Source organism: Oenanthe melanoleuca, chromosome 12 (genome assembly GCF_029582105.1).
Source record: "Oenanthe melanoleuca isolate GR-GAL-2019-014 chromosome 12, OMel1.0, whole genome shotgun sequence".
NCBI lineage: Eukaryota > Metazoa > Chordata > Aves > Passeriformes > Muscicapidae > Oenanthe > Oenanthe melanoleuca.
The window spans coordinates 14,525,629-14,550,749 of record NC_079346.1 but is presented as its reverse complement, the minus strand read 5'-3'; the positions used below and the strand labels follow the sequence as shown (position 1 = coordinate 14,550,749).

Here is a 25,121-nt window from a genome sequence, read left to right as displayed (position 1 = left end):
ATGACCCAGATGAATGAAGGTTTTTTGGTGAAAAGAGCCAAAGCACAGCAGGGACAGAACCAGAAGTGGCTTCATCAGGCAATGGCCCAGCACCACACACCAACACTGCTGCCCTGGAGGGCTGCAGGGACAGATGGAGCCCAAAGTTATGGACTAGAGGAACTCAGTGGATGTTTTAGAGAGATGGCCCACAGACTAAGGAGATGATATCTGTGTGTTTGTATCAAAAGGCAGGAAAGGATGTACAGGAAAATGTAGGGCCTAAGTGCACTTAGCGTGCACTTAATCCGTCTGCTTTATTCCAGTCTTCACTTGGCTCCTGCAGGACAAGGCTGAGCCCATTTCTGGAGGTGCCTGAAGAGCTGATCTTGTAAAAAGGCAGAGAATGTCAGGCATAGCTTATATAGTGTGATATGAAATACTGTGCCCCAGGTTTGGGACAAAAGAGAGGGAAGCTGAAGAAGTCTTGGGGAGACCAGTGCCAGTTTTTTCCAACTAAGCGTAGGAGGCTGATTCATGTGCAGGCACTGTGTGTTCTGAAAATGCCAAAGGTAGGGATGAGGGAATGGGAGGAAGTAGAATATACAGTTTTTAGTGTGTTCAATTCCTTCCTGTAGACAAATCCCAATAAAGCAGGATCAAATAACAAAATTAATTGGAAGAGACTTCTTATCATTCCCCTTCTCTTGCAATTAATCAAATACTCAAATATACAAAATAGGACAGAAGGTAGTAGGCTGGAGTTAAGTTTTCTGACTCTGTTGGATAGACCAGCTCACAAAATGGAGTCAGACTCATGGCTTGGTAAGAATTTCTCCTGTTAAAGTCTCCAGCCTTCTGTGGTTATGGCTGTGCTCCTGCTTATGGAGTCAGGAGCTTCACTTATTTGTTCACCTACTCTGGGTGACTGTTAATAGTTAATGTGATAACCCTTTCCCTTTTTTTTTCATTTGAATTTTATTTTATTTTTTTTTTTTTTTTTTTTTTTTTTCCCTTTTAAAAATGTCTTTTTCTCTTCCATAGTAACAAAAGATCAGCCCAAGGGGATCGTTTATCAGCAATAACCATGGCATTGCAATATGGATCAGAAAGTGATGAAGATGCAGCCTTGGCTGGTAGGAACTCTCATTAAATTGTTCACAATGAGCTAATCTGTAGAGCTCCTGATAAACTCTGATACATTTATTTCAAAAATATTTTGCATTTATGGTGTCATTCCTTTGAATCTTACAGCTAGTGAGATAGGGTAGGCCAGACTTGCTGGCATACTTTGAATTTTCAATGTGTTTTCAAGTATACTTACCCAAGCTTTAAGGAGCTGTTGCTTGGTTTTATTCTTTCCAAAATGGAACAGAAGAGGATATACTGGAGAAGACTTTGGGTGCTCCAAGCAGCAGCAGAGATTAGTAGTGCTGAAATTTGTTTTTTTAATTTTTTGTTTACATTATTTCTTCATTGATGTTGCAAGATTCATCTGTTCAGTATGCATTATTGGGGTATTTATTTCTTACCTGGTAATTGAACTGTACTCCCCACAGTTTTCAAGTGGATGGGTATGTGGAATTTTTTTGATTTTAGCTCTTGCTGTAAGCAAGAGTATTTTGATTCCTGGTTAGCTCAGAGTTTGGTTATTGCTTCAGAGCAGCTGTTTTCTGGGATGTGTGGGGAGTATTTATTAGCTGGGTTTTGCTTGTTTGTTAACTGTTATTTTTTCCAAATTGCAATGCTGTAAAAATATGTAGCTTTTTATGTTTTAGTGATTTAAATTGTTAGAGTGATTTAACAACTTTCAGGTGCCACCTTTACTGTGGACATTACTGTAATTTTCATGGGACCTCTCTCTGTGTGTGACTTTTGCCTTGGTGCTGTTGAAGCTCTCCTAAGAGGCAATGTTATTTTTTTGGCAGACCTGTCACCCCCTAAGATTTTCTGTCCTTCCAGTGTACTACTTGGACAAGCTTATGCTTTCAGTCTCTGGGTGAAAAGGGTTTTTCTTTAAACCAAGTGATATTTTTATTAATTGCTCTGCTGTCTCTTTTTTTTTTTTTTTTTACATTCCTGTAACGCTTGTTAAAATAAATGAGAGCAGGACTGCATGACTGAACATTAATAGAACTCTCTCCTTCTTTAATCAGAGAACTGAATCTTTATGAGCTTCTTTGGTTGTAGCTGTTGCCTAAGCAATGAATAATATCAGTTTCCAACTAAGAGTTTATCCTGAGAGCTGCAGATGGTGTTTTGGTATGATGGAGCTTGTAGAACATTTCCAGCTCCAGTGTACAAGATGTGAGCAGCTCCCTTGCTCCTCATTATAAGTCTATAGAGGCAGGCATAGGTGGTCATTAGGTATTGCTTGCATGTATTTCATTTTGTAAACAAGAATGTTTTGTTTTTACTGTATCATTTAAAGATGGTTAAAACTGGATCTGCTTTTGGTTTTAGTGGCAACCATCATCAGTTGGACATTGAGCATTCATTGTTGGGAGCTTTGGGACCTCAGAGGAGACAGTGGGGTTTTTTGTGGTACCTGCAAACTTGTAGTTGTGGTAGCAGCAGCACAAAAGGGCAATAACTGCCTGTCCCTCTCCTCTGCCAGTGCTTGCTGGGGATATGGGACCTCGTACATTAAAGAATGTACGAGTAGAAATATTATTGCAAAAGTAAGAATTTTCTATATTCTAGTCTGGATAATACATTCTTCTTTGGCTCTCAATATAGCCAGTATCATATTAGGAGATCAGTATAATGTTCTAGATACATAGAATATATGATGTTTACCCATCACTTTTAAAGAATGTTCACATCATAATGAAAATGTTTGTAGCTGTATATTATGTGAATATAAAAATACAGTAAAACTATAATACATAAATTGTTTCATTACTAATTAATATCTAATTTACTTAGATTTCTTTTTAGGGAATGCCTTGTGTTCTACTTTCAACACAAAGGAAGTACATTTCTTATTTAGGGTGTTGAACTGTTTTGTTGCTGGCTCACACATAGCAGAGAACAGCAAATACTTGACTAATCCCTTTGTGTCTTCTCTTTCATAGAAACAAGTTATTCTGTTTTTCTGTTTGTTTCTTTCTTTTTGGTGGAGCACTCAGAACTGAACAATTTGAATAAACAGACCAAACTGTTTGTATAAATTAAACCATAACCTATTTTTTATTTCAGTGATAACTCCAGTGGTTTGTTTCTGCCTGAGTTATTCTGTCCATCTCCTGCTTTGCTGGCTGTGGTGTAGTAGATGGTGGGTCATTAAGTGATGCTGTTTGGCATCATTAGGATAATTCTGAGTGTCTCCCCAGATCAGTAATGAACATCTGCATTGCATGTTTGCACATCTGCTGATGCTTTGCCTATGACCCTGGTAGGTCCCACACACTGATGTAGATCTGGTGTCAGGCTGCAGAGGAGCAATGACAGCTCTGCATTTTTGCAGTCTGGGTGTCCCCTGGCTTTGTCACCATTTCTATATGACTTTCCTGGATGTGGATAGAGAGCTTGAAGCTGTGCCAGCCTCCTCTGAGCAATAATGGAAATGCCAGCTGGAAACCTGGCGTTAGAGAGCTGTGTTCTGTGTAGCTGAATTACCCAGTGTGTCATCTGCAGGCTGTCCTTCACACTCAGAGGGGAAAAGGGGTGAATAATTTAACTCTAGCATGAGCAAAGCCATGCAGATTTTGTTATGTCTGTCTGCAAGGTACAAATTGCACTCTTTGTGTTACTTAGAAATGTGGAAGGATTGGCCATTTGTTGCTTCCCATCCTGTGTTTCCAGTACCAGTGTTTTCTCATTCCTGTTGTGTTTCTGTCGTTCATGTAATTTTTCTCCTAATTTTATCCTCAGTAAGTGTTAGCTCTTCATAGAAAGAGGATAACCAGAAAAATTTGCTATGAAATTTTTAAATACTTACTATGATTTTCTAGGCTTTTTACATAGTCACTGTAAAACATTTATTTCTTCATTTGCTGTATATATTAGAGGGGCATAATCAGGCTTTACTGTAAATTTTTTCTGCTAAGTGTCACAATTTTGTCTTAAGCTGTGATTAATATGCCTAAAGGACTGCAATAAAGTGCTTTTTCTTTTTTTTTTTTTTTATTTGTCAGCTTGAGGCTCATTAGATATGTGTTGTGTCATTTCCTGAGGTGTGAATCTGACTGCCAGAGAGGGGTTTCCTTTTCTTCTGCTTTAGACCTTTATCCACCAAAAAACCTACTCTGAGTTGTCCTCCTGAGTTTCCTGTTTTTCTTTTGTCTCTGTGCAGCTGCTGCTCGCTATGAAGAGGGGGAGTCTGAAGCTGAGAGCATTACCTCCTTCATGGACACTTCTAATCCTCTTTACCAGCTTTATGACACAGTTAGAAGTTGCCGAAATAACCAGGGCCAGCTCATCTCAGAACCTTTTTTCCACTTGCCCTCCAAGAAAAAGTATCCTGATTATTATCAGCAGATTAAAACACCCATTTCATTGCAGCAGATCAGGTAAGTAATCAGAATGAAAACTACATGTGGTGTGAAACTATTCAAGGGTGTCTTTTATTCCCAGAATCTTCTCTTATGGTCAAGTTGCTGGTACCTAATGCAGTGTTTGCACCATCTGTCCTCTACATTCAATTGCTGCTTGTTTCAGCTCAGTCTGCATCAGTCTTTCAATAATATGTGACACATGGCTGCTGTTGAATTTCATTTGTAATGTGCCTGAAAATTGCCATATGGATAATTCTGAATGCTAAATGTGCAGCAGAGATGAAAGTTTTTGCAGAACTCCCCGTTTTTCTTTTTCCCTGACTGTGATGGCTTGATTACCTTTTATTGCCATGTATTTTAAGCTAATAGTCTTCAGTATGAGTTGTAGGAAGATGGTTGCAATTACAGTCCTCCTGTCTAGGTCACTGTGTAACACTGTGAGAATAATTATTTTCATGATGATGTAGCTGGTCTGGATTGAAGCCAGCAGTTCACCATTTACAAATCTGTGAGCCATGGAAGGTCAGTGAGCTGCCAGAATGCAGCTGTCAGATTAAAGACCTGAGTGAAGTGAGCAGTGTCTTTCTTTAGTGGCTCAAGATAAGCCAGTATGATGGGTGTGAGCAGAGTCCTGGGAGCATTAGTAGGTTTTAATTGTGCTGCCCAGCCTCAGGGGGCCCAGGCCTCCTGCCCAGTGGCCACTGGGGCTCCAGGCCCTGCCCAAGCCACACCTTGGGAGTACCAGTCCTTCAGCTTCAGTGAGGGAGCACTGGAGCCTCCCCCTGCTCATCCCTTTGTAATCCACTCTGATGCACAGGTCTGTACATCTTACTTATACCGTAATACAATCTGTCAGACTTGATGTAATTGTTGAATGAGCAGTATCTTTGTTAAATCAGAAGCTGCTTTTTGATTTTTTATCTTATCAGGGGATGTTTTGTGTGTGCTGGGGAATAAAAGCTGCCACACTGGTTATCTCTCCATCAGTGGCTTTAAAGCATTTTTTCTTATGTCTTAGTATAGCTATAAAAGTGGCAAAGAAATTGTCTTGCCTTGAACAAAGCACAAAATGTACTTGATGAAAAAAAAACAGTGAAATTGAGAAGAATCATTGACAGTTTGTGCCTTAATGTACCTAAAAGTGTTGGCTCAAATTATATATAAACAAATTTGTTTGGGAGAGATTTTCCATTAAAAATATCCTTGATATCAGTTATAGAACAAATAACTTGCCATAGAGAGGCAGCTGCATTTCTGCTTTCCTTACAGCATAGGCAGGTTGCATCTGGCTGTGTGAGCAGCACAGAAATTCTTTACAAGTGTATGAAGAACTGTAGAAAAAAGTAACTTGACTTACTGCCTGGGGCTTAGAAATTGAAAAAAAGGAACAGCCAGGCTTTCTAGAAATAGTGTTTGAGTCTCACAAATTAAACTACAGTGTTTGTAGAAGTGTAATTTCCTGCAAATTCTGAAATTCACCTGTCTTTTAAATTACCATGTAATCTTTACTTCTTACTATACCTGAAAAGCCTTGAAGTCATGCATATGTACACTTAATTGATGTGCTTTAGGGAAAACTGAAGCATCATGGCTTTGCTGATACTGCTAACATGTCTTTAGGTATTCAAAACTACCACTCATTAGGGGTGGAGGTTGTTTGTGGTGCTTTGGGCATTTGTTTTCTGTGGGGTTTTTTGTCTTCTTTTCTTGTGGTGGTGGGTTGTTTGTTTGTTTTTTTTTTTTTTTTGTGTTTGGGGATTTTTTTTTTGAGATGTACATAAATAGAGCATTTATTCTGTTCCCAGATGGGGACAGAGAAGTTTAGTGTCCCAGTGAAAAGCTGAAGGAGGTGGAGTGAAGCATGCCATTCCTGTTTCATGTCTGTTTTGCTTTGGTATCTGACTGCCCCAGTTGTCCTGCCAGAATGAACTATGAAACGTGTGGCTGTTGCAAATTATACAGCTAGTCATGTATTTCAGGGGGGTTTGTGTGTGCTAAATGCAGGAAAAGTCTTTAAAATAGTACCTGATTTCCAAAGGGAGTGTGTGAGTGTTTTTTGGTTTAATGACATTTTACCTATCCCAGCCTCTCCGTCACATTGAGTATAATGAACCTCAGTCATTTGAGCTGAGTGCTGATCCTGAGCTGTTCCTGGATGTGGGAGGTAATCATGCTGATGGCTTTTAGCTGTCTCCTAATTTCCTCCTGAATCACAGGATAGCTGAGGCTGAAGGGAGACCATCCTGCCCAAGCCCTGGCTGTGGCAGGGTCACCCACAGCCATGTGTCCAGGACTGTGTCCAGTCAGGTTTTGATGATCCCCACATGTGGAGGCTCCCCATCCTCCCAGGGAAACCAGTGCCAGTGCCTGACCACCCTCACAGTAACATCTGTGTTCAGCTGAAATTTCATGTGTTTCCATTTGTTCCACTCACCTCCTGCCCAGTCAGTGGACATGGCTGAGATGACCCTGGCTGCCCCTTCATTCCCTCCCACCAGATGTTCAGCACATTGATAAGAATTCCCTGCCTCAAAGGGGGCAAAGCTGAGCGCTGGAGAACAAGAAAATCCTATTTAAAAAGAAAGGCATGATGCTGTCAAGGCTATGACTGATATGTGCTAAAAGTGCCTAATGCAAAGCTGATGTTGCTGGGGAAGAGTCATTCTGTTAATAACAAATAACCACAAGAACAGTCAGGAAATGATGCAGGAGAATGTGTTCAGTTACCAAGTGCATAAGTGCTGGATCCTGGCAGGCTTACAAGAACACTGTTCCTTGTTAAATTTTACAGTGTTAAGAAGTATGATCCCCAAGGCAAGTGGGTCAGGCTTTTTTATGCCAGAGGAGGAAGGCATGCCAGGGAATTCCCTGGCAGCAGCTCTCTCTAAAACACACGTGGGAGTTCAAGCACTGAAATTGGGATCTTCACAACACACCCTGGTGTTGTGCTCCTGGGGTTGCAGCTGAGGTTTAAAAATGTGCAGGGATCTGGTGTAAAACACACTTGGGTTAGTGTGATAGCTGCTTTTTGGGGAATTCAAATGAATTTTTCTCATGAGTGTGACCCTTTTTGGACAGTGATCTCTGGATAAGAATCTAAATGTTGCATGTATGTGATGTGTTGAGGTTTTCTTGAATTTTGTGGTGGCTCTTGGTGGTTTTGGATTAATTGCAAATAGTTTGAGTGGAGCTTATAGTAAATGTAATCACCTGGTCAAGCATATTTTGCCATATAACTTAAGCAGTTTTAGCAATATGGCAAATCAAGGAGTGGAACTAATTTTGAAGTAGTAGACTCTACTGCCTGGGGAAGGGTTTATAGAGAACTTCAGTGTTTTTGTTTGCTTGATTTATGAATGAGTCAATTGGGAAGAGAAAATGAAGTCTAATATTTTAAATACATTGTAAATTTTCACTTTATCTGAGATTTAGAAGTTTTTTCATTCCTTTTGTCACTTAATGTAAGTTGCTATTTGGTGAATGCTGTATATTTTTGAAATCTTCTGTTTGTGTAACCAGTTTTCCTACCTTAGCAATTACTTTCAGTGCATGTTATGTTTAAGACCTTTATAAAATCGCAGACTCAAGTAAAGTGAGTTCCAAATGTATTTTGTAAGAAGACTGTCATCTTCCATAGGACATTTGTCAAAGGCATCTCTTGATCCCACTCATTCTTTGTTAGTGGGTTGTTTTTCCCTGAGGAGACAGGACTAGCACTTCACAATTTCTGAATAAAAGAAAATAAGTTACATAACTGATCTTATCTTGGTGTTTGAATTTTTTTCTGTAGGAAATTTTTAGGCTGTGTTTGTCTAATAAATGGATCTTTTGGTTATATGGAAAGAGTGTGTCTCACCTTCAGTCCTTGCAGATATTCCACCTGGAAGGACTGATGAGTTTGTAGTAGACATTTTAGGGAGTTGAGTGCCAACTTAAAGTATTCTTTTTTTAATATTCTGATTTCAACCTAATTAAATGCCATGCCAGTGTTGTTTTGGGCTTAGTAGTCTTACGAAACTGTAGCCTTACTTCTAAGCTTTTTTCCCTCATTTTGCAAAGGGCATTTTGTTTAAAAGGAAATTCTTTCTAGTTTTACTCATGCTTTCAGGTGCAGTTATATGCCTGTCAATAATTTTCACAGGAATTTCTCTTATTTTCTAGTATATAATTTGTGTTATGTTTGCAGTGGCTTTCTGCAGAGCCATGAAATAAACTGATGTTTTTTGAAATCCTTTCCTCCCAAGATTGGTGAGATAACTTGTTAAAAATTTATTGTGAAGCTGCACTTCATCCTCTAAATCCAGAGAAGTCATGATGCTTGAGTTCTGCTGAGTTTGAGTGTAATCAAATCTGTTCAAAGTACTTATGTAGATAACCTGCCTAATTAATCATCCAATGTTCTGACAGCAGCACAGCAATGGTAGGAGAGGAGGTTCTTTGCAGGCAAGAACAGGATCACTTCTGTGCCTGTACATTTTTCATTCCTCACATCCCTGGTTGGAAGTAGTCACTTTCCAAACCATTCAGTCCATCTGGATTTTCAATTTTGCTTCAGCCTTTGATGAGCACAGCTGTAAATGTAAATTGTTTGCATAAAATCAGATGGCCTGCACCTTGATTGTTGGGTAGTGGCTCAGCAAATGGTGGTAGGAGCAAGCTTGGGACTGAAAGGTTTTATATTAAATTTATTTTGTGGTAGTGATAATGCTCCATCAAGCAGGGACACATTCAGCCAGGTGCTGCAGAAACCAGACTGGGTTTAGAGGTGGTGTGTGACTGGTGAATGTGCCAGGCAGGAGGGTGAGGAAGCTGTGTTGCAGCTGGGACAGGCTTTGGGGCTTGTGTTCTACAAATTAATATTTTCTGCTGTGTGCGATGGAGTATTGAAGCTGGCTAGAACTTTCAGCATTGTGCAAGAAAACACACGAGTTAAGCTTACTCATGTTGGTTAGTGTGTTTAGCATATGAAAAATGACTTTGTTGTTGTTGTTACTCCTCTTGTGTGAAATGCACTTTGCACATATCACCAATCAATAACCAGGTGGTTTTTTAAGAGAAGACACAAGTTGAAGGGTTTAACATAAGAGGCGCTGGGAGCTTTTGGCTCTCACTGAACATGAGTGGAATTGATGGAGGGAAAGCAGCTTTTGGGGCTGTGCAGAGCTGGCCTGGCCTGAGGTCAGAGCTCAGGGGCACTGCAGCAGTCTCAGCAGGCTGTAACGTCTCACCTGAGTATGGAAACAGTCATACAGTTCAGTCTCCATAACTTACAAAATTACTGAAATAATTCTTTGAGGAGATATGTTTCCCTAATATAATTACAAGTGGAACATGTTACTAGAGAATCAAAATAAATCCTGTTGCTGTAGTTAGAGCTCTTTGACTATTGATTTATCATGAAAATGAGGATATTAAAGAACTGATTTGCACTGTGTAGCTAGTGAAATAGCTGACTGGTACTTTTCTTTTTGCAGAACCAAGCTGAAGAATCATGAGTATGAAACTTTAGATCAGTTGGAGGCTGATCTGAATTTGATGTTTGAAAATGCCAAGCGCTACAATGTCCCCAACTCTGCCATCTATAAAAGAGTGCTGAAAATGCAGCAGGTTATGCAGGTATGTGGAGGAGAACAAGCAAAAGGAGAACCTCACATGTAAATTCATTTTCCTAATGGATATTTTTCCAAACTAATTAATTTTTAACTAAACTTGTATTTGCAGAAGTATTTTCTTTCTTAGAGGGAGGTATGGGAATGGAGAGCATCATGAAGTTATTTTTCCTCAGCACACCTACTGCCTTCTGTGATTTCTTTTGGTCACTTTATTCCTTTCTGTGACTCCTAACCTAATTGAATTGTGAGAAAATTGATGATGTAAGGGTTCTGTAGCGTTTGCATGTAATTGAATAAGGCTAGAGCCTTTCAGATTTCATTAAGTGTTCCAGCTAAGTGCTGTGGCTTCAAATTGTTTTCACATTGGTTCCTCAGAAGTTCTTCTGTCAGTTAGAAGGAATTATACTGCTCTTTAATTCTGTTCTGGAAGTGTCCAGCAGCAGTGAGTTTGGCTTCAGGGATTTGTTCTTTTTTCAGGCAAAGAAGAAGGAGCTTGCTAGGAGAGATGACATTGAGGATGGGGACAGCATGATTTCTTCTGCTACATCTGATACTGGAAGCTCAAAAAGGAAAAGGTATCTGCTTCTGTAGTTCCTGCAGACCATAACATTTTGCTGCATCTCTTTTTGTCAAAGAGAGTATTAAACCATGATTTTTTAGCATTTGTGTAAGGATTTGTAATTCTGAAACATCATTAAGTGTTGATTCTAATTAATTCAAAACTTTTTGCTGTTATAAAAACTATTATTTCCCTGTTTTGGTCTATTAGTTGTCAGTTGTCAATATCAGTTCTGTAACTGCCCTGAATTAGGTGATCTTGTCAGTGGAATTCAGGATTTTTTTGGGGGAATTGTTTTATTTTAGCCTGACAAATAGATAAACAGATTATAAGAGGTTGATTACTTAGGGTCCTGTGACAAAAACGAAATTCCCAGTGATTTGCAGTAGACTCTTCTACTGAGTATAATGATGGCTTATGGAAGGTATTCTTTATGGTGATAGCTATTTTGTAGTTAATACCAGTGATGCATTCTTCCCCAGCAAGAGGTGGTTTCTCTTGTCTGCCTTGTGGTGTCATTTGAAATAAATCCTAGCTCAGATAATATTTTTGCAGTGGTAACCAGTGTAAAATTGCAGTTCAGCATCTTTCTTTGGTGTTGCTTATGAACATCAGCTTCCTGTTTCGTCAAGGGAACAACAGTTGTGGGGGGAGGAAGGGAGTGGAGTAGAGCATTAGCAAAGAGTCCCTGAAGAACAATCAAATAAGTGCAAAAATGTACACTCATTAAAAATCTTCAGAGAGGAAATATGAACTTGGATTTAGGAGGTGGTGCAGTCTGGGGATGCTGGGAAGAAGTAGTTTGAGAAAGGAAAGGTAGACCACAGAACCAAGTAATCAAGAAAGAACAAATTGCAAAAATTGCTAGCTTTGTGATCTTCAGATTCAAAAAAGTACTAACCTAATCAAGCAAGTCAAATTGTCATTTTAACCCCATGTTGCTTTTGATCACCTTGTGCCAGACAATACTGAAATGCTTAAAAGGAAAAAATCTGTCAGGCCCTGTCATCTAAGAACAACAAAAGAGGAAAGGGAACAAGGGATTTCTTGTGTTCATAGGCAAGGGAGATCAGAATGATGCCTGAAGAGCACCTGAAAATGCTTTTGATGTTCTCAGTTTGATACTTCTTATCCATTCACTTGCTGAATGACAGCAAGGAAAAGAAGATCATAAATACTGCTAATCATGAAGTGAAGTAATTAGAGGAATTACACAATGTTGCTGGAAAAGGAAACCAATAACCCATGCAAAATTCATCATCCTATTAGGAAAATAACAGTTACCCAGAAGCAGTTGTTTGTTCCCTTGTATGTATCAGATGCATGACATGAATCTTGAGTATTGGCAGGCCTTTTGCTATTTCTGCTTTGGTTTTGCTTTGCTTACATCTGTTGCAATGGGTGAGAAAAACCTGGAAGCACATTAAAATGGGGAATTTGGCAGCATGTCTGTGTTCTGGCAGTGCTCACCTCCTAGTTGGAACAACTAACACTTGCCAACATTGGTAGTGTTTAGCCTATAGAACATATATTTTGAGGTTTTTTTGTTGTTGGTTTTCTTTAGTTATTTCACTAATCTCACCAAGGGGTAAGAGATATCTGAGGCATCAGACTCTGCTGTACTAGGGATATTTTAAATGTGTGATGAAAAGATCCACATCATGGGAAATCTGTGTTGCAGTTTGGTTTCTAATAAGTTGTACCAAGATATTTTGCACATTCTGCAATTAAAGGTAATTTTTGTGGTGGTTGTTGTCTTTGCAGTTAATACAATAGTTGAAGTTATAACTACCTAAATAGGTCTTAAGGACATTGCAGATTGGAAGACTATTTACAAGTGCTTTGTAGTGAGTGTGTTGCTGAGTGCCACAGTGTCTAAGCTGAGACTATACATTTTTGACATATATTTTCTTCTCCTTTATTTGATTTGCTTATAGGCCGTGTACTGTGTGTGCAGGGAGCCATGTAATGTTTTGTGATAAGCTGTGTCTTGGTTGTACTGTCAGATTTCTTGAGACAACCATAACAGCTACACACAGGATGGCTGTAACATTTTTGGGGATAGCATGTACCATTTTCTACCTGGGTTTGCAGTCTTGGTGAGCTTTATTGACTTCAGACTTCATTTGGATTAACAGATATTTAAGCAATTCTTTCTGCTAGATCCTTGATATCCTTACTCCTTACACTGGAGAGTGTACATAATTACTCATGGATAAATAGGTCATGTCTTTGATATTCTGTGTTCACCAGAAGTAATTATGAAGGTATTGAGTGGAGGTTTTTATCCTGTGGATCTCGAGCTCTCGGATTCAGGTGCCTGATCCTGACTGGTCTGTTTTCTCTGCGGCTGGAAAGCGCTCAGAGCTCCTTTTGGCCTTTGCACTTTGAAAAATGAGTTAGTTGGTTTATTTTGTAGAACTCAAAACTCAAGGTCAATGAGAGAACAATAATCTCAAAGAGCCATTTCCTGTTTCTGTGTCAGGCTCCTGGTTATGATGCTGTTGTCATTTGCAAATTCTAGTGCGCTGTCCTAATGTTGAACTTTGTGTGTGTGTTTAGGTGGTTCTGGTTGCTTCTTCATGGTTGAGATAATATCATTTCGATATTAGAGTTGGATGTGGGGATAAAGCCCCTGACATTTATTCTTTTCCTTTGTGTTCTTCTTATCCTGACAGTAAAAAGAACATACGGAAGCAGCGGATGAAGATCTTGTACAACGCTGTTCTGGAAGCTCGAGAGCCTGGCACAGGCAGGCGGCTCTGTGATCTGTTCATGGTTAAGCCATCCAAAAAGGACTATCCAGACTATTACAAAATCATCCTGGAGCCAATGGACTTGAAGATGATCGAGCACAACATCCGCAATGACAAGTACGTGGCGGAGGAGGCCATGATTGAGGACATGAAGCTCATGTTCCGCAACGCCAGGCACTACAACGAGGAGGGCTCCCAGGTACTCCCTGCTGCTCTGCAGGCATCAACTGCTGTTGGGATGGTTTAACCTTGACTGTTACTCCTATTATTTATTGACATTGTTCACTGAACTGAAGTAGGAATTCTCAGAACTTCTGAGAAAGGATGAGACAGCTTCATTTTCATGGAAGTGGAGAGTGTGGGAGATCAGACTAGAGGACTTGACTTGTTTAGCTCAGCAAAATGAGTCTGAAAGGAACGTGGTTTTCATTTACAAGTATTTTGTTGGGTGTCTATATTGTGGTGTTTCTCAGGCAGCAAAAATGATGTGAAACAGAGTGGTGGTAAGAAACCTCCAGCTTTTCTGATAAGGATCTCAATCGGCTACTGCATGGGACTTTGTCACCAGGATTTGAAGACCCCAGGGCTGTTCTAGTCCTTTGTACCTTGATGGAATCACAGTAGTTCAAGGGATCCTTCATTGCTCAGCAGAAGGGTTTGATGAGGTAGTTGATAACACAGCTGCCTGTTGCCATTTTGTAGTCTTTGAAATAGAAATGCAGCTTAATTGGATAATTTCTTTAACATTTGTAGCTCCCTGATTTAGGTGATGTCATCAGCTCTGCTTACCTGTGCAAGTCAGTTAAAAAGAAAGGCTTATTTCTCAAATGTACACCTTATATAAAATACTCAGTTTTTATTTCAGCTTTTCCAAACTAACTGTTTCTTAGGAGCTAGTTCTAAACTAGTCTAAACACAGTAAACTTTGTTTTGGTTGGATTTTGATTATTTTACTGATTAATAGGTGTACAATGATGCCCATATGCTGGAAAAGATCCTTAAAGAAAAAAGGAAAGAGCTGGGACCGTTGGCTGAAGATGATGATGTTGCATCCCCTAAACTAAAGCTAAGTAAGACAACCTTGTGCATTGCCTTGTCTCCTTTCAGCACTTACAACAGAATACAGATAAACAGGTCTTCCTTTTGGAATAGACACGTTCTGCATAGTTGTTAACACTGACAAGGAATGTAGAATTATATTTTCAAAATCTTGATGGCAATGGCATGTCTATATTATGCATTAGAATTAAGTTGTCACATGTATAGTGTTTTCTAAGAAAAGTAACTTAGAGTGAAGAAAAATTTCTTCCATGAAAAAATCTCCGGTGGGAACTGGAGATGGATAAAGAAATGTGCGCATTTTCAGCTTTGTCATTTGAACTTTTTTTGGTTTTGTCCGTTAGGTAGGAAGAGTGGCATTTCTCCCAAGAAGTCCAAGTACATGACTCCAATGCAGCAGAAGCTGAACGAGGTGTACGAGGCGGTGAAGAACTACACGGACAAGCGCGGGCGGCGGCTGAGCGCCATCTTCCTGCGGCTGCCGTCCCGCTCCGAGCTCCCCGACTACTACGTCACCATCAAGAAACCCGTGGACATGGAGAAGATCAGGAGCCACATGATGGCAAATAAGTACCAGGACATTGACTCCATGGTGGAGGACTTTGTCATGATGTTCAATAATGCTTGCACGTACAATGAGCCCGAGTCTTTGATTTATAAAGATGCCTTGGTCCTCCACAAGGTTTTGCTTGAAACTCGGAGAGAAATAGAAGGAGATGAAGATTCTCATGTACCCAATGTCACTTTGCTGATTCAGGAACTTATCCATAACCTCTTTGTATCTGTTATGAGCCACCAGGATGATGAGGGCAGATGCTACAGCGACTCCTTAGCTGAGATTCCTGCTGTTGATCCCAACTTCCCAAATAAACCTCCTCTGACTTTTGATATTATCCGAAAAAATGTTGAAAATAATCGCTACAGAAGATTGGACTTGTTCCAGGAGAACATGTTTGAGGTACTGGAGAGAGCACGGAGAATGAACAGGTGGGCAAACCTTTATTTTTCAGATCTCTTTATCATGAGTTTTGCACTTAATATTAGACAAAGGCTGAAGTTTTTTAAGGTGTTTACTTTCCTTGATACGGGTGTTTGGAAAACTAAATCTCAAAAGCTTTATCAGGTCTTCAGTGGAATATTTGTTTTGATTTGAAAAAAGGAAGAAGCTAGTTTTCTGTTAAAGGATTATTTTGACAATAATCTTCCAAAGGAAGATTATGACAAACAGGTTCCTGCTAACTTTCAAATTGAAAAAGTGAAGAGAGCTGTTCTCTAACTCTTCAAATAGTGAATTGCTCTTTTGGAGCAATCACACTTGGGTCAATTATGGTAACACTGTACAAAAACTGTGAACAACTTTGAACAACAGAAACTACTGTAACTTCTTGTGGTGTTTTGCTTGAATTTAGTAGCCTTTTTGGGAATTTGCAGGTGAGAGCTTGACTCTGAAGAGAGGAGGTAAAAAATTATCTTAAAACATCTTCTAAGGAGTATGGATGATTAAAATAAGTCAGTTTTGTTAATAGTGCTGTTATCACTCCAGTTTTCAGAAGTTAACAGATTGTAGAGGTCTCGTGACCTGTAGCCTTGTCACAACTAGTTACTTTTCATTTTCCTGCCATTTTGCGACTGGTGTATGCAAAAATACTGTTTTGAGTAAACTGTAATACAGATTGACAGTGGACTAACAGCTGAAGCATCACTTAATGCTTCGTGGCTTCAAGTGTCTTCTTCAGAGTCTTCTGCTGTTTATGAGTAATCACAGAAGTCTATTGGCAGAGTGAAGCTTTCAATTGATCACCAAGAGTGGTGATTGATGGGTGTGTTTAGGCTCCTGTTTAACCCTGCACAAACTGTGTTTTTACCCTGTTGCTCATGTTTTTGTACAGAACTGATTCAGAGATCTATGAGGATGCAGTGGAACTTCAGCAGTTCTTCATTAAAATTCGAGATGAACTGTGTAAAAATGGAGAGATTCTGCTGTCACCTGCTCTCAGCTACACCACCAAGCATCTTCACAATGATGTAGAAAAGGAAAAGAAGGAAAAGCTGCCCAAAGAAATAGAGGAGGATAAGCTCAAAAGGGAGGAGGAGAAGAGAGGTAGCTACTTCTGTTCCATTAATTTTGAATGTACCAAATTAAAAATGAACCCACACATAAAATGTGTTGCTGCAGCTTTGCCTGCTGAAAGGACCTGCTGATAGTCTGCTTGTCCCCCAGTCTTTTATTTTCTAGTTCAGAGAGATTTATTTTATTTTGATCTTTATCAGCCAGGCCAGAGGGCTTTTAAGAAAAGATATGGGTAGATATTAACCCCCTATGTGAGCTCTTTAGTCAGAATACATTGGGATACCAGTATTATTTGAAGGATACTAAAAAAGAAAACAGTAATTTTTTACTTTAGCTTTCTAATAATAAACTTAACAATTAATATTCCCATTGACCTTTCAGTCATTTTTATTTTGACAAATACTGATGGTGCTGTCTATGTCATGCTTTAACACCTGTAAAGAACTGAGGTTTTATAAGCCTTTATGTTTTGGCTGCTGTGGATGTGAAGAGGGGTGGGCTTGCACTGTTTTGTAGGGAGGAAGCATACCATGGAGGTCCTTTCTTTCACAGTTCTTGGCTACTTCTGTCCATGCTCCATTGTGCACCATGTTTAAAGGAATAAATAAGCTCTCCAATTGCACCTTTCCACAGACAGGAGCAGAGCTGTTGGCAGTTTTGTCCTTGAGTCGTATTTCTAACATGGTTCATCTTCCCTAGCAGATGTCAGCAGCACTAAAGCCTGGTTACTCCAGGCTCAAAGTGAGGCACTGACATCAAGAACCTTGGCTAATATAGAAATATACATTACTAACATCTATTTTTCCCTTCTTGAAATAAGAAGCTGAAAAGAGTGAAGATTCCTCTGGATCAGCTGGGCTGTCAAGTTTGCATCGGACCTACAGCCAGGACTGCAGCTTCAAGAACAGCATGTACCACGTGGGGGATTATGTGTATGTGGAGCCTGCAGAGGCCAACCTGCAGCCTCACATTGTCTGCATTGAGAGGCTGTGGGAAGATTCAGCTGGTAAGGATGTCCTCACTGCAGGAAAACACTAGGGTGAAACATTGTTATTTTAAGCTTCCAGATTGATTTGTTTTTTTTTTTCCTGTGTCAATGTTACTTCTTTTATTTGCAGAACTGTTTGAACCAGGGAGTATTTTTTCTTGTTGTTTCTGAGTTGCTTTCTTCTAAAGGATGTTGCAAATAGAAAATTATTGGGACAGCATGGGCTTTTTTGGTGTTCATTTCTGCCTACCATCAAATTGTAAGCCTTGCAGGGATGGAATTCTGAGTGGGATGGAATTCTGTGTGGGATGGACTCTTTGTAATTTAGGTGCAGAAGAACACTGTTTTTCTGTGCTGAGAAATATGAACCGAAGATGGGCACAGGTTTCCTTTGATTTAGAAAAATACTACATATTTATAACTACTTTATAAATTATTGTTATCAACTTGAGTTTGTCATCACATAATTTGTCACAGCATAAAATGAAAGAAGTAGTTCTGAAAAAGCTAAAAAACAGTTGCCTGAGATTCTTTAAATAATCAGGTGATTGTTGTGTGGATTTCAAGGCCTGAAAGTCAAGATCTATAAATAAGAACAAATTTCTCTTTTGTTTTGCTGAGTCAGGTTTTACTGGAGTAATAATAATTGGCAGGCTTTTTAAAAAACCTTGTTTTCCTTTTCTGAAAAGTTGAATATTGCACTGTTAAAAAGCAGATTGCTCTTAGTATAAACAACTACATGGCTAGTTGATTAATCAGTCAATTGCTAATTGTTCTTACTTGGCTCAGGCACTAAAGAATATAATTTTACTATTTTTTTTTCTTTCTATCTCCCTTCTCTTTTTTTGTTGTTTTCTATTTTGAAGGAGAGAAGTGGCTCTATGGCTGCTGGTTCTATCGACCAAATGAAACTTTTCATCTTGCAACACGAAAATTCCTGGAGAAAGAAGTTTTTAAAAGTGATTATTACAATAAAGTTCCTGTTAGCAAAATTTTAGGCAAATGTGTGGTCATGTTTGTCAAGGTGAGAGACTATTCAGACTAATTTATAAAACAAGCAATGCTTTCTGCTGTTCCCTGTGGAGCTGTAGGCACTCTAACACAGACATTCCACTAATACCTAGATAAAATGGGATTTGCTTCTGTGGGCTGTTTGGATTTTCCTTTGTTTCTTGAGCTCCATGGTTAACCCAGGTGTTGGGAGTTTCTCTGTGCTTGTTGATTTGTGTTTATGGTCACCCCTGGGTTGGTGGATGTGTCCTTTTCCAAGTCACAGCTGAGAAATCTTGTGAAGGTGTTTTCAGGCTGTGTTAAGGCACTGGATTGATAAATTAATAAAACCTAACTCTTCTCACATGCCAGCCTGAGTTAGCTCCTTCTCCAAGGGTGGCATTTCTTGTTTGTTGTTATTCTTAGTAAAACTTGGATGTCAAACTGGGAGAACTCAGCAAAAAGGCTTCTGACAGAAGCATAGAAAAAACTGAAGCCATGAGAGGGAGTTCATTGCATGTCTGTGAGGTGTAGGTGTTGCTGAAATATTTCATATTTTTCCTTCAATCTGCAGGAATATTTTAAATTGTGCCCTGAAAACTTCAGAGATGAGGATGTCTACGTGTGCGAGTCGCGCTATTCTGCGAAGACAAAGTCCTTTAAAAAGATTAAACTGTGGACTATGCCTGTGAGCTCTGTCAGATTTGTCCCACGAGATGTGCCCCTGCCTGTGGTCAGAGTGGCTTCTGTGTTTGCCAATACAGACAAAGTAGATGAGGAGAAACACAGTGAAACACTGGAGGACAGTAAGGTGGGAGAAAGTATCCTTCATCTTGAAAAGGTATGCAAGGGGAACATTGGTTGCATTGACAGATAGAGAATGACAAGATATTAACCCTCATGGCTTCACTTTCACCACATCCAGACACAATAAAATATCAATTAATATAATATTTCTGTTATTTGTAAATTAACACAAACAAAATAGAAATAGACATAACAGAAAATAATCAACTGTGCAAATATTTGTTACAAACCTCTTTCTTGTGGTCATGTGATGGGATTGGCTGTGTTTTTCACCACTCCAGAAAAATCACACTTTTAGTGTAAAGCCTGCCCTAAGGCTAAAGAACCAGTAGAATTGAAAGTCTAATTTTAGTTCATGGTAGTGCTGAAATGCTTTGTTGTGTAGCATTTCAGTAAAAGTCAGTAGCTAGGCAGCAGTAAGTAATACATAATATTCTATTATTTGTGGCCTGTTTGTGGTTGATAACTAAGTAGTTTATTGTCAAAATAATTAAAAATATTTCTGTCCAGCATAATGGATAAAATGGTTCATTTATTGTACCTAGAGTAAGAAAACAAATCAGTTTAGGTAAATGTATTAAAATCAGCTAAATTTAATTAGTTTTGTCTGAAATAAATTTGGAGCCATGGAAAAATAAATTACTCATAAAATATCATAAATTACTAAAAAAACATGAAAAATCCACTTTGCATTTTCAAACAGAACCTGAGAACACAGCACACCCATTGTCAGCTTTTGTGAGACACACAGTGTGTAGTAGTGTATTTATTCACATCATGACAAAAGATGGAATTAATTCTGGTGAGAGAACTAAAATTCATAGGATCTTTTTCTTCCATGCCTTGGTGAGACTGCCTATGCTTCCTTGGCTTTCTGGAATCCCAGGATGAAAGATTAAAATGAGGCACAATTTGAATTTTTGCCAAAAAGTAAGAAATTAAATAGGGGGTATGAATTTGTAAGCAATACATGGGGTGCTCATATTATTGTATAAGAGAGTTGAATCATTATAATTTTATATCTGTTAGCTTGGCCATATATATTCAGTTCTTGCTTCCTAAGCACATTACTGATCTTTAAATCATCAAAGCTGTCAAAGCTTAGCTTGGCCAGTTTACTTTGAAGCACTAGAACAAAAAAGGACCTGTAAATTACTATTGTGGCAAAATCAGAGCTTTGTTAAATAGGAAAGCTTGTGACAGACAGGGAGGGTATCTTTGACTTTGCAGTTTTTATTCAGGAAACTTTTGCACACACTTCTCTGCTTAGTGCTTATCTATTATTGTTAACATAAGGATAGAGCAAAGCCTTTTATTGGTACCTGGCATCTCTTTATTTCTGTGCTTGTTTTCCTCCTTCCTCAAGTTTCTAAATGTTTCCTCTTCTGCAGGACAAAGAAGATGTTCCAGTAGAAATGTCCAATGGGGAACCTGGTTGCCATTACTTTGAGCAGCTCTGCTACAATGACATGTGGCTGAAGGTTGGGGACTGTGTCTTCATAAAATCTCACGGGCTGGTGCGGCCTCGTGTAGGAAGGTAGGGACAACTTCTTTTTTTGCAGTTTACAGCTGTCAAAATAACTTGGATTAAAATGGGGCTGGTTGCAAAAAGGTATAAAAGAGAATGGGAAAAAATGTGAGTGAAGTGTTACAAGGTCTTGATAGATTGAGGTGGAATTTCAGCTGCCTGATAAAAACCTGGTCCAGTTGTACAGTTGGAATTGGCTGTTGTGCATTCATTTTCCACTGATGGTCTTTCTGAACACCCTACTGCCTCATTTGGGAGAAATGGTCGTTCATCCTTGGTTTCTTTGCAGAATTGAGAAGATGTGGGTACGAGATGGAGCTGCATATTTCTTTGGTCCAATCTTTATACATCCTGAAGAAACTGAGCATGAGCCAACGAAAATGTTCTACAAGAAGGAGGTGTTTTTGAGTAACTTGGAAGAAACTTGTCCCATGACTTGCATTTTGGGTAATTATTGTCAGCTTTAATCTGATGGACATTTTCTTTCTCTACACAATCTGAAGTGCTTGAAGGCTATGTGTAGGCTTGATTCCAAGTGTGTCTTTTTTATTGGGGGAGGTAGGAGATATTATTCAGACAGTTTCTAATATCCATTCCTGCCTGTGGGACCTGTGGTGAGAATTCACTACAAGGAAGCTTTTTTACAATGAGGGAATTACATGTATGATATGAAAGTGAACATTGTTTGCAGCCAGAGAACAGAAAACTCCAGTGTTCTTAAATATGAACGTAATTACTCCAGTACATATTATCTGGAAAGTTGAAAAGAGGAGTAGATTGAAATTTGATGTGTTGCAGAAGCTGTGTACTTTGTTTTGGAGTTACAGTGCTGTGATAAATGTGGTAACTGACAGTGATCATGGGGGCTTGTGATTTTGTGGATTCTCTAGTTCTTAAAAAAAATCCAAAAGCTGCATTAAGTTGCTGTAGGTTTCTTGTGAGTGGCATTGTTTGATTGGAATATCAATTGATGTATTTTCTGTAGTTGCACCAAATGCCAGGAATCTTCCAAACTTACAAGACAGGCGAAAAAATGGACTTTCCACACTTTAAAAAAAGAGTCTGCAAGTGTGGCTGCCTTCTTACCCAGCTCTTTCATTTCTGCAGGAAAGTGTGTCGTTCTGTCATTCAAAGACTTCCTCTCCTGCAGACCAACAGAAATCTCCGAAAACGATGTTTTTCTTTGCGAGAGCCGCTACAACGAAAGCGACAAACAAATGAAGAAATTCAAGGGGTTGAAGAGATTTTCACTGTCTGCAAAAGTTGTAGATGATGAAATATACTATTTTAGGTAAAAATGAGGGGGTCACCTGAGTGCTCTTCTGGATTGTGGTGGACTGGCAGCTAAGCCCTCACTCAGCCTCTTGGTCACTGCCCCACACTGGAATAGGGGAGAGAATCTGAAAGGCAGAAGGAGAAAATCTCCTGCCTCACAACAGGAGTTAAAGCAGTTGGAAAAGTGAAGCAAGGCTACATTCTCAAACAGAGCATGATAAGGAATTAATTCCTTACTTTTCATCAGCAGGCAGATGTTTAGCTGTTTCCTGGAAAGCAGGGCCTTGGCACATGGAATGGTTACTGGGAAGGACAAATGCTACAACCCTGAATGTACCCTGCCCTCTCCTTCTCTCCCTGTATTTTATGGCTGAGCACCATGTCAGAGTATGGAATGTCCCCTTGGTTGGTTTGGCTTAGCTGTCCTGGTTGTCTCCACTCCCAAATCAGCCCCAGCCTGCTGGGGCACAGAGTGGGGTAGAGGAAAGGCCTTGATGTTGAGCTGGCAGCACTAATTACAGCAGAATGTGTTATCCACACTATTATCTCACATATCCAAAACACAGCACCTGTGCAGGGAATTAACCCCATCCCAGCCTGACCCAGGCCATCCACAGAAGTCAGAGGTGTGATTTCAGATAACCACACTCTTAGAAAGAAATCCAGATAGCATCAGTCTTTTTATGGTCTTAATACCAATGGATGTTTTCTTTTTATTCCTGTGACTTCAAGAAATGTCATTTGTTGATCAGATTGGTACATTTTCTTATGTATTGTGAAAATACTTAAGTCCTCGTTATGACTAAGGAAAGTCTTTCAGTGAGCATCCATATTAGTAAAAATATTAACTTCTAAAATGTGATATCTGAGGAAGCTGTGGTGTTGACTGCCTTCTATTGTAGAAATTAAGTACTTTTATTGAAATCCCCTTCTAACTCATAAAAAATCCTTCTAACAAGGACTGAAATAAAACAGTGGCCATAGACACAAAATTAGTTCTGCTCAGAGTTCTGAAAGGAAGCATAGGCACAAGTCACCATTGTTTCTATATTGTTCAGTCAGAAATTGAGAAAAGTTGATCTTCTCTTCAAAAACAAGTTTGTTTTCCTATAAGGTATGATTCTGTTCTTAGCTGCTTTTTGTCTTCCTCCTCCATCTTCCAGAAAACCCATAGTTCCTCAGAAAGAGCCATCTCCTCTACTGGAAAAGAAGATTCAGCAGCTGGAAGCAAAATTTGCTGAGTTGGAAGGAGGTGATGAGGACATGGAAGAGATGGGAGAAGAGGAAGGTGATATGACTGAAACACCTTCTATGCCTCAGCTTCAGGCCCCCTTAGCCAGTGATTTGGATATAATGCCTTATACTCCACCACAGGTAAGGACTTTCCTTCAGGAACCCTTAAACCTTTATATTCCACTTTCTTTTCCCAATCTGAATGAAGAAAGTAACATTTTATCATATACAATCAAAGGATTGACGCTGAAGTTTATAAGTGTATGGAGTAAATGACAAACCAATTTTGGCATGTCCAATATGATATCTAGGTGATAGTGCTTCATTCCATTAAAATATTTTTAAAGGAAGTCATTCAGCTAAGGAAAACCCAGGATACATTTTTATGTATTAGTGTTGTTTCTAATAATGAGGTTTTCTGTGACACCTGTTGAGAAGTATCAGGTCTTTATATAAAATTCAACACAAATTTTCTTACACAAGCCCTGGAATTTGAGTGTGGAAGCAGAGTGAGGAACTGCTTTAGCTGGAAATTCAACTAACCAAAAAAGTTTGTTTCCAACTGGATTAAAGCCTTTATCTGTGTCACCATACTCCCACATCCAGGCTAATGCCAGTCTTAAAGAGGCAATGGGAATGATCTGCTGGGAATGGGAGTTTCAGACACCTTTTTGACCAGCAGTATGGGGTTTTGCTGCATTACATTGAAAGGATGTGACCCCAGGGTAGAAATGGCTTTGGATGTTGTGAAGGAGTTGCTGAAGTTGAAGTCCTTTGCTTGGTTTGAGTGAGATGTTTTACCATGTGGGCAACCACCAAATGCATTTTCCCTTGCAAGATTGCTCACTGCTCTTGTTTAACATGCTGAATTTTATAAGCAGCTTGAAAATTCTTGAAGAGTATTCCAATAGAAGTGGAATTTTATCTAACAACTATTGAACCCCAGAACTTTTAAACTCTTTTTTTCTTCTGCCACCAAAGAAGCTCTTATAACACTTAAGTATAAGAGGAGACAGGACAACTGAATATGTGGGGCTTGGCAGATAGGTGGGAGATGCTTTCCTGCTGCAGTTCACTGTGAATCAAGTCAAAGTACTTAAAGATGTGCAGCTTCATTCTTTGCTTCAGCAGTATGGCTGAGAAAAGGCATAAATGGAGGTCCTGGTTGATTCCTTCTTTTCACAAGTCTGAAAGTAAATATGCAGTTATCTGGCTCCAGTGGAAAAGACTCTTCATTTAAAAATGTGTGTGTGGGAGATGGAAAAGAACAGAATGCAAGAACCAAGTGTGGAATTCTTATGATTTCTTCAATGATTTGCCCTTCCAAGCTGGTGGGGAGGCTTTTACATTAGATTGCTGCTATCAAAACTGTTGCAAGAGTGGTATAGGCTAAAACAGCTGGTGAACTTGTAGCTGTCTATTTGCAGGTTTGTCAGAGGCCAAATGTATGATTAGATTTCCCTCTTTTTTGAGAGCTCTCCATCTGTCAGTTTGGGCTTGCCCAAGAAGCCAGGATGGAATTGAAATTGTATCTGCCCTGTGTATCATTCAAAACCCTGTGTAGAGTTTTCTTCACTTCCTCCAGACAAGTTGTCTTTAGGTTCCTAATGGAAACTTCAAGGATGGATTGCAAGTTAGTATAGTGGAGTTTAGAATCACATTTAAACAGGCTCAGTTCATCTTGCTTAAATTGATAAGCAGGACTTTTAAAGTATCTTGGTATTACTAAAATGTTTTTAGCTGAGAGGAGAGTGAGCTGTGGGGT

At 39.2% G+C, this 25,121-nt stretch overlaps 1 protein-coding gene across 3 annotated transcripts in view; it reads left to right on the top strand.

Annotated features, from left to right (window-relative positions):
* The window catches only part of PBRM1 (polybromo 1), a 55,697-nt gene that overhangs the window by 13,411 nt on the left and 17,165 nt on the right, over nucleotides 1–25,121 (top strand). For all 3 annotated transcript variants that reach the window (XM_056501337.1, XM_056501338.1, XM_056501336.1), the window contains 15 exons: nucleotides 1,024–1,115; nucleotides 4,277–4,493; nucleotides 9,953–10,094; nucleotides 10,568–10,665; nucleotides 13,328–13,604; nucleotides 14,370–14,475; nucleotides 14,809–15,451; nucleotides 16,354–16,565; nucleotides 17,356–17,541; nucleotides 18,390–18,547; nucleotides 19,088–19,354; nucleotides 20,712–20,857; nucleotides 21,138–21,295; nucleotides 21,956–22,139; nucleotides 23,287–23,497. In XM_056501337.1, coding sequence (XP_056357312.1) covers nucleotides 1,024–1,115; nucleotides 4,277–4,493; nucleotides 9,953–10,094; nucleotides 10,568–10,665; nucleotides 13,328–13,604; nucleotides 14,370–14,475; nucleotides 14,809–15,451; nucleotides 16,354–16,565; nucleotides 17,356–17,541; nucleotides 18,390–18,547; nucleotides 19,088–19,354; nucleotides 20,712–20,857; nucleotides 21,138–21,295; nucleotides 21,956–22,139; nucleotides 23,287–23,497 — 3,097 coding nt within the window. The remainder of the gene's footprint in view (nucleotides 1–1,023; nucleotides 1,116–4,276; nucleotides 4,494–9,952; nucleotides 10,095–10,567; nucleotides 10,666–13,327; nucleotides 13,605–14,369; nucleotides 14,476–14,808; nucleotides 15,452–16,353; nucleotides 16,566–17,355; nucleotides 17,542–18,389; nucleotides 18,548–19,087; nucleotides 19,355–20,711; nucleotides 20,858–21,137; nucleotides 21,296–21,955; nucleotides 22,140–23,286; nucleotides 23,498–25,121) is intronic.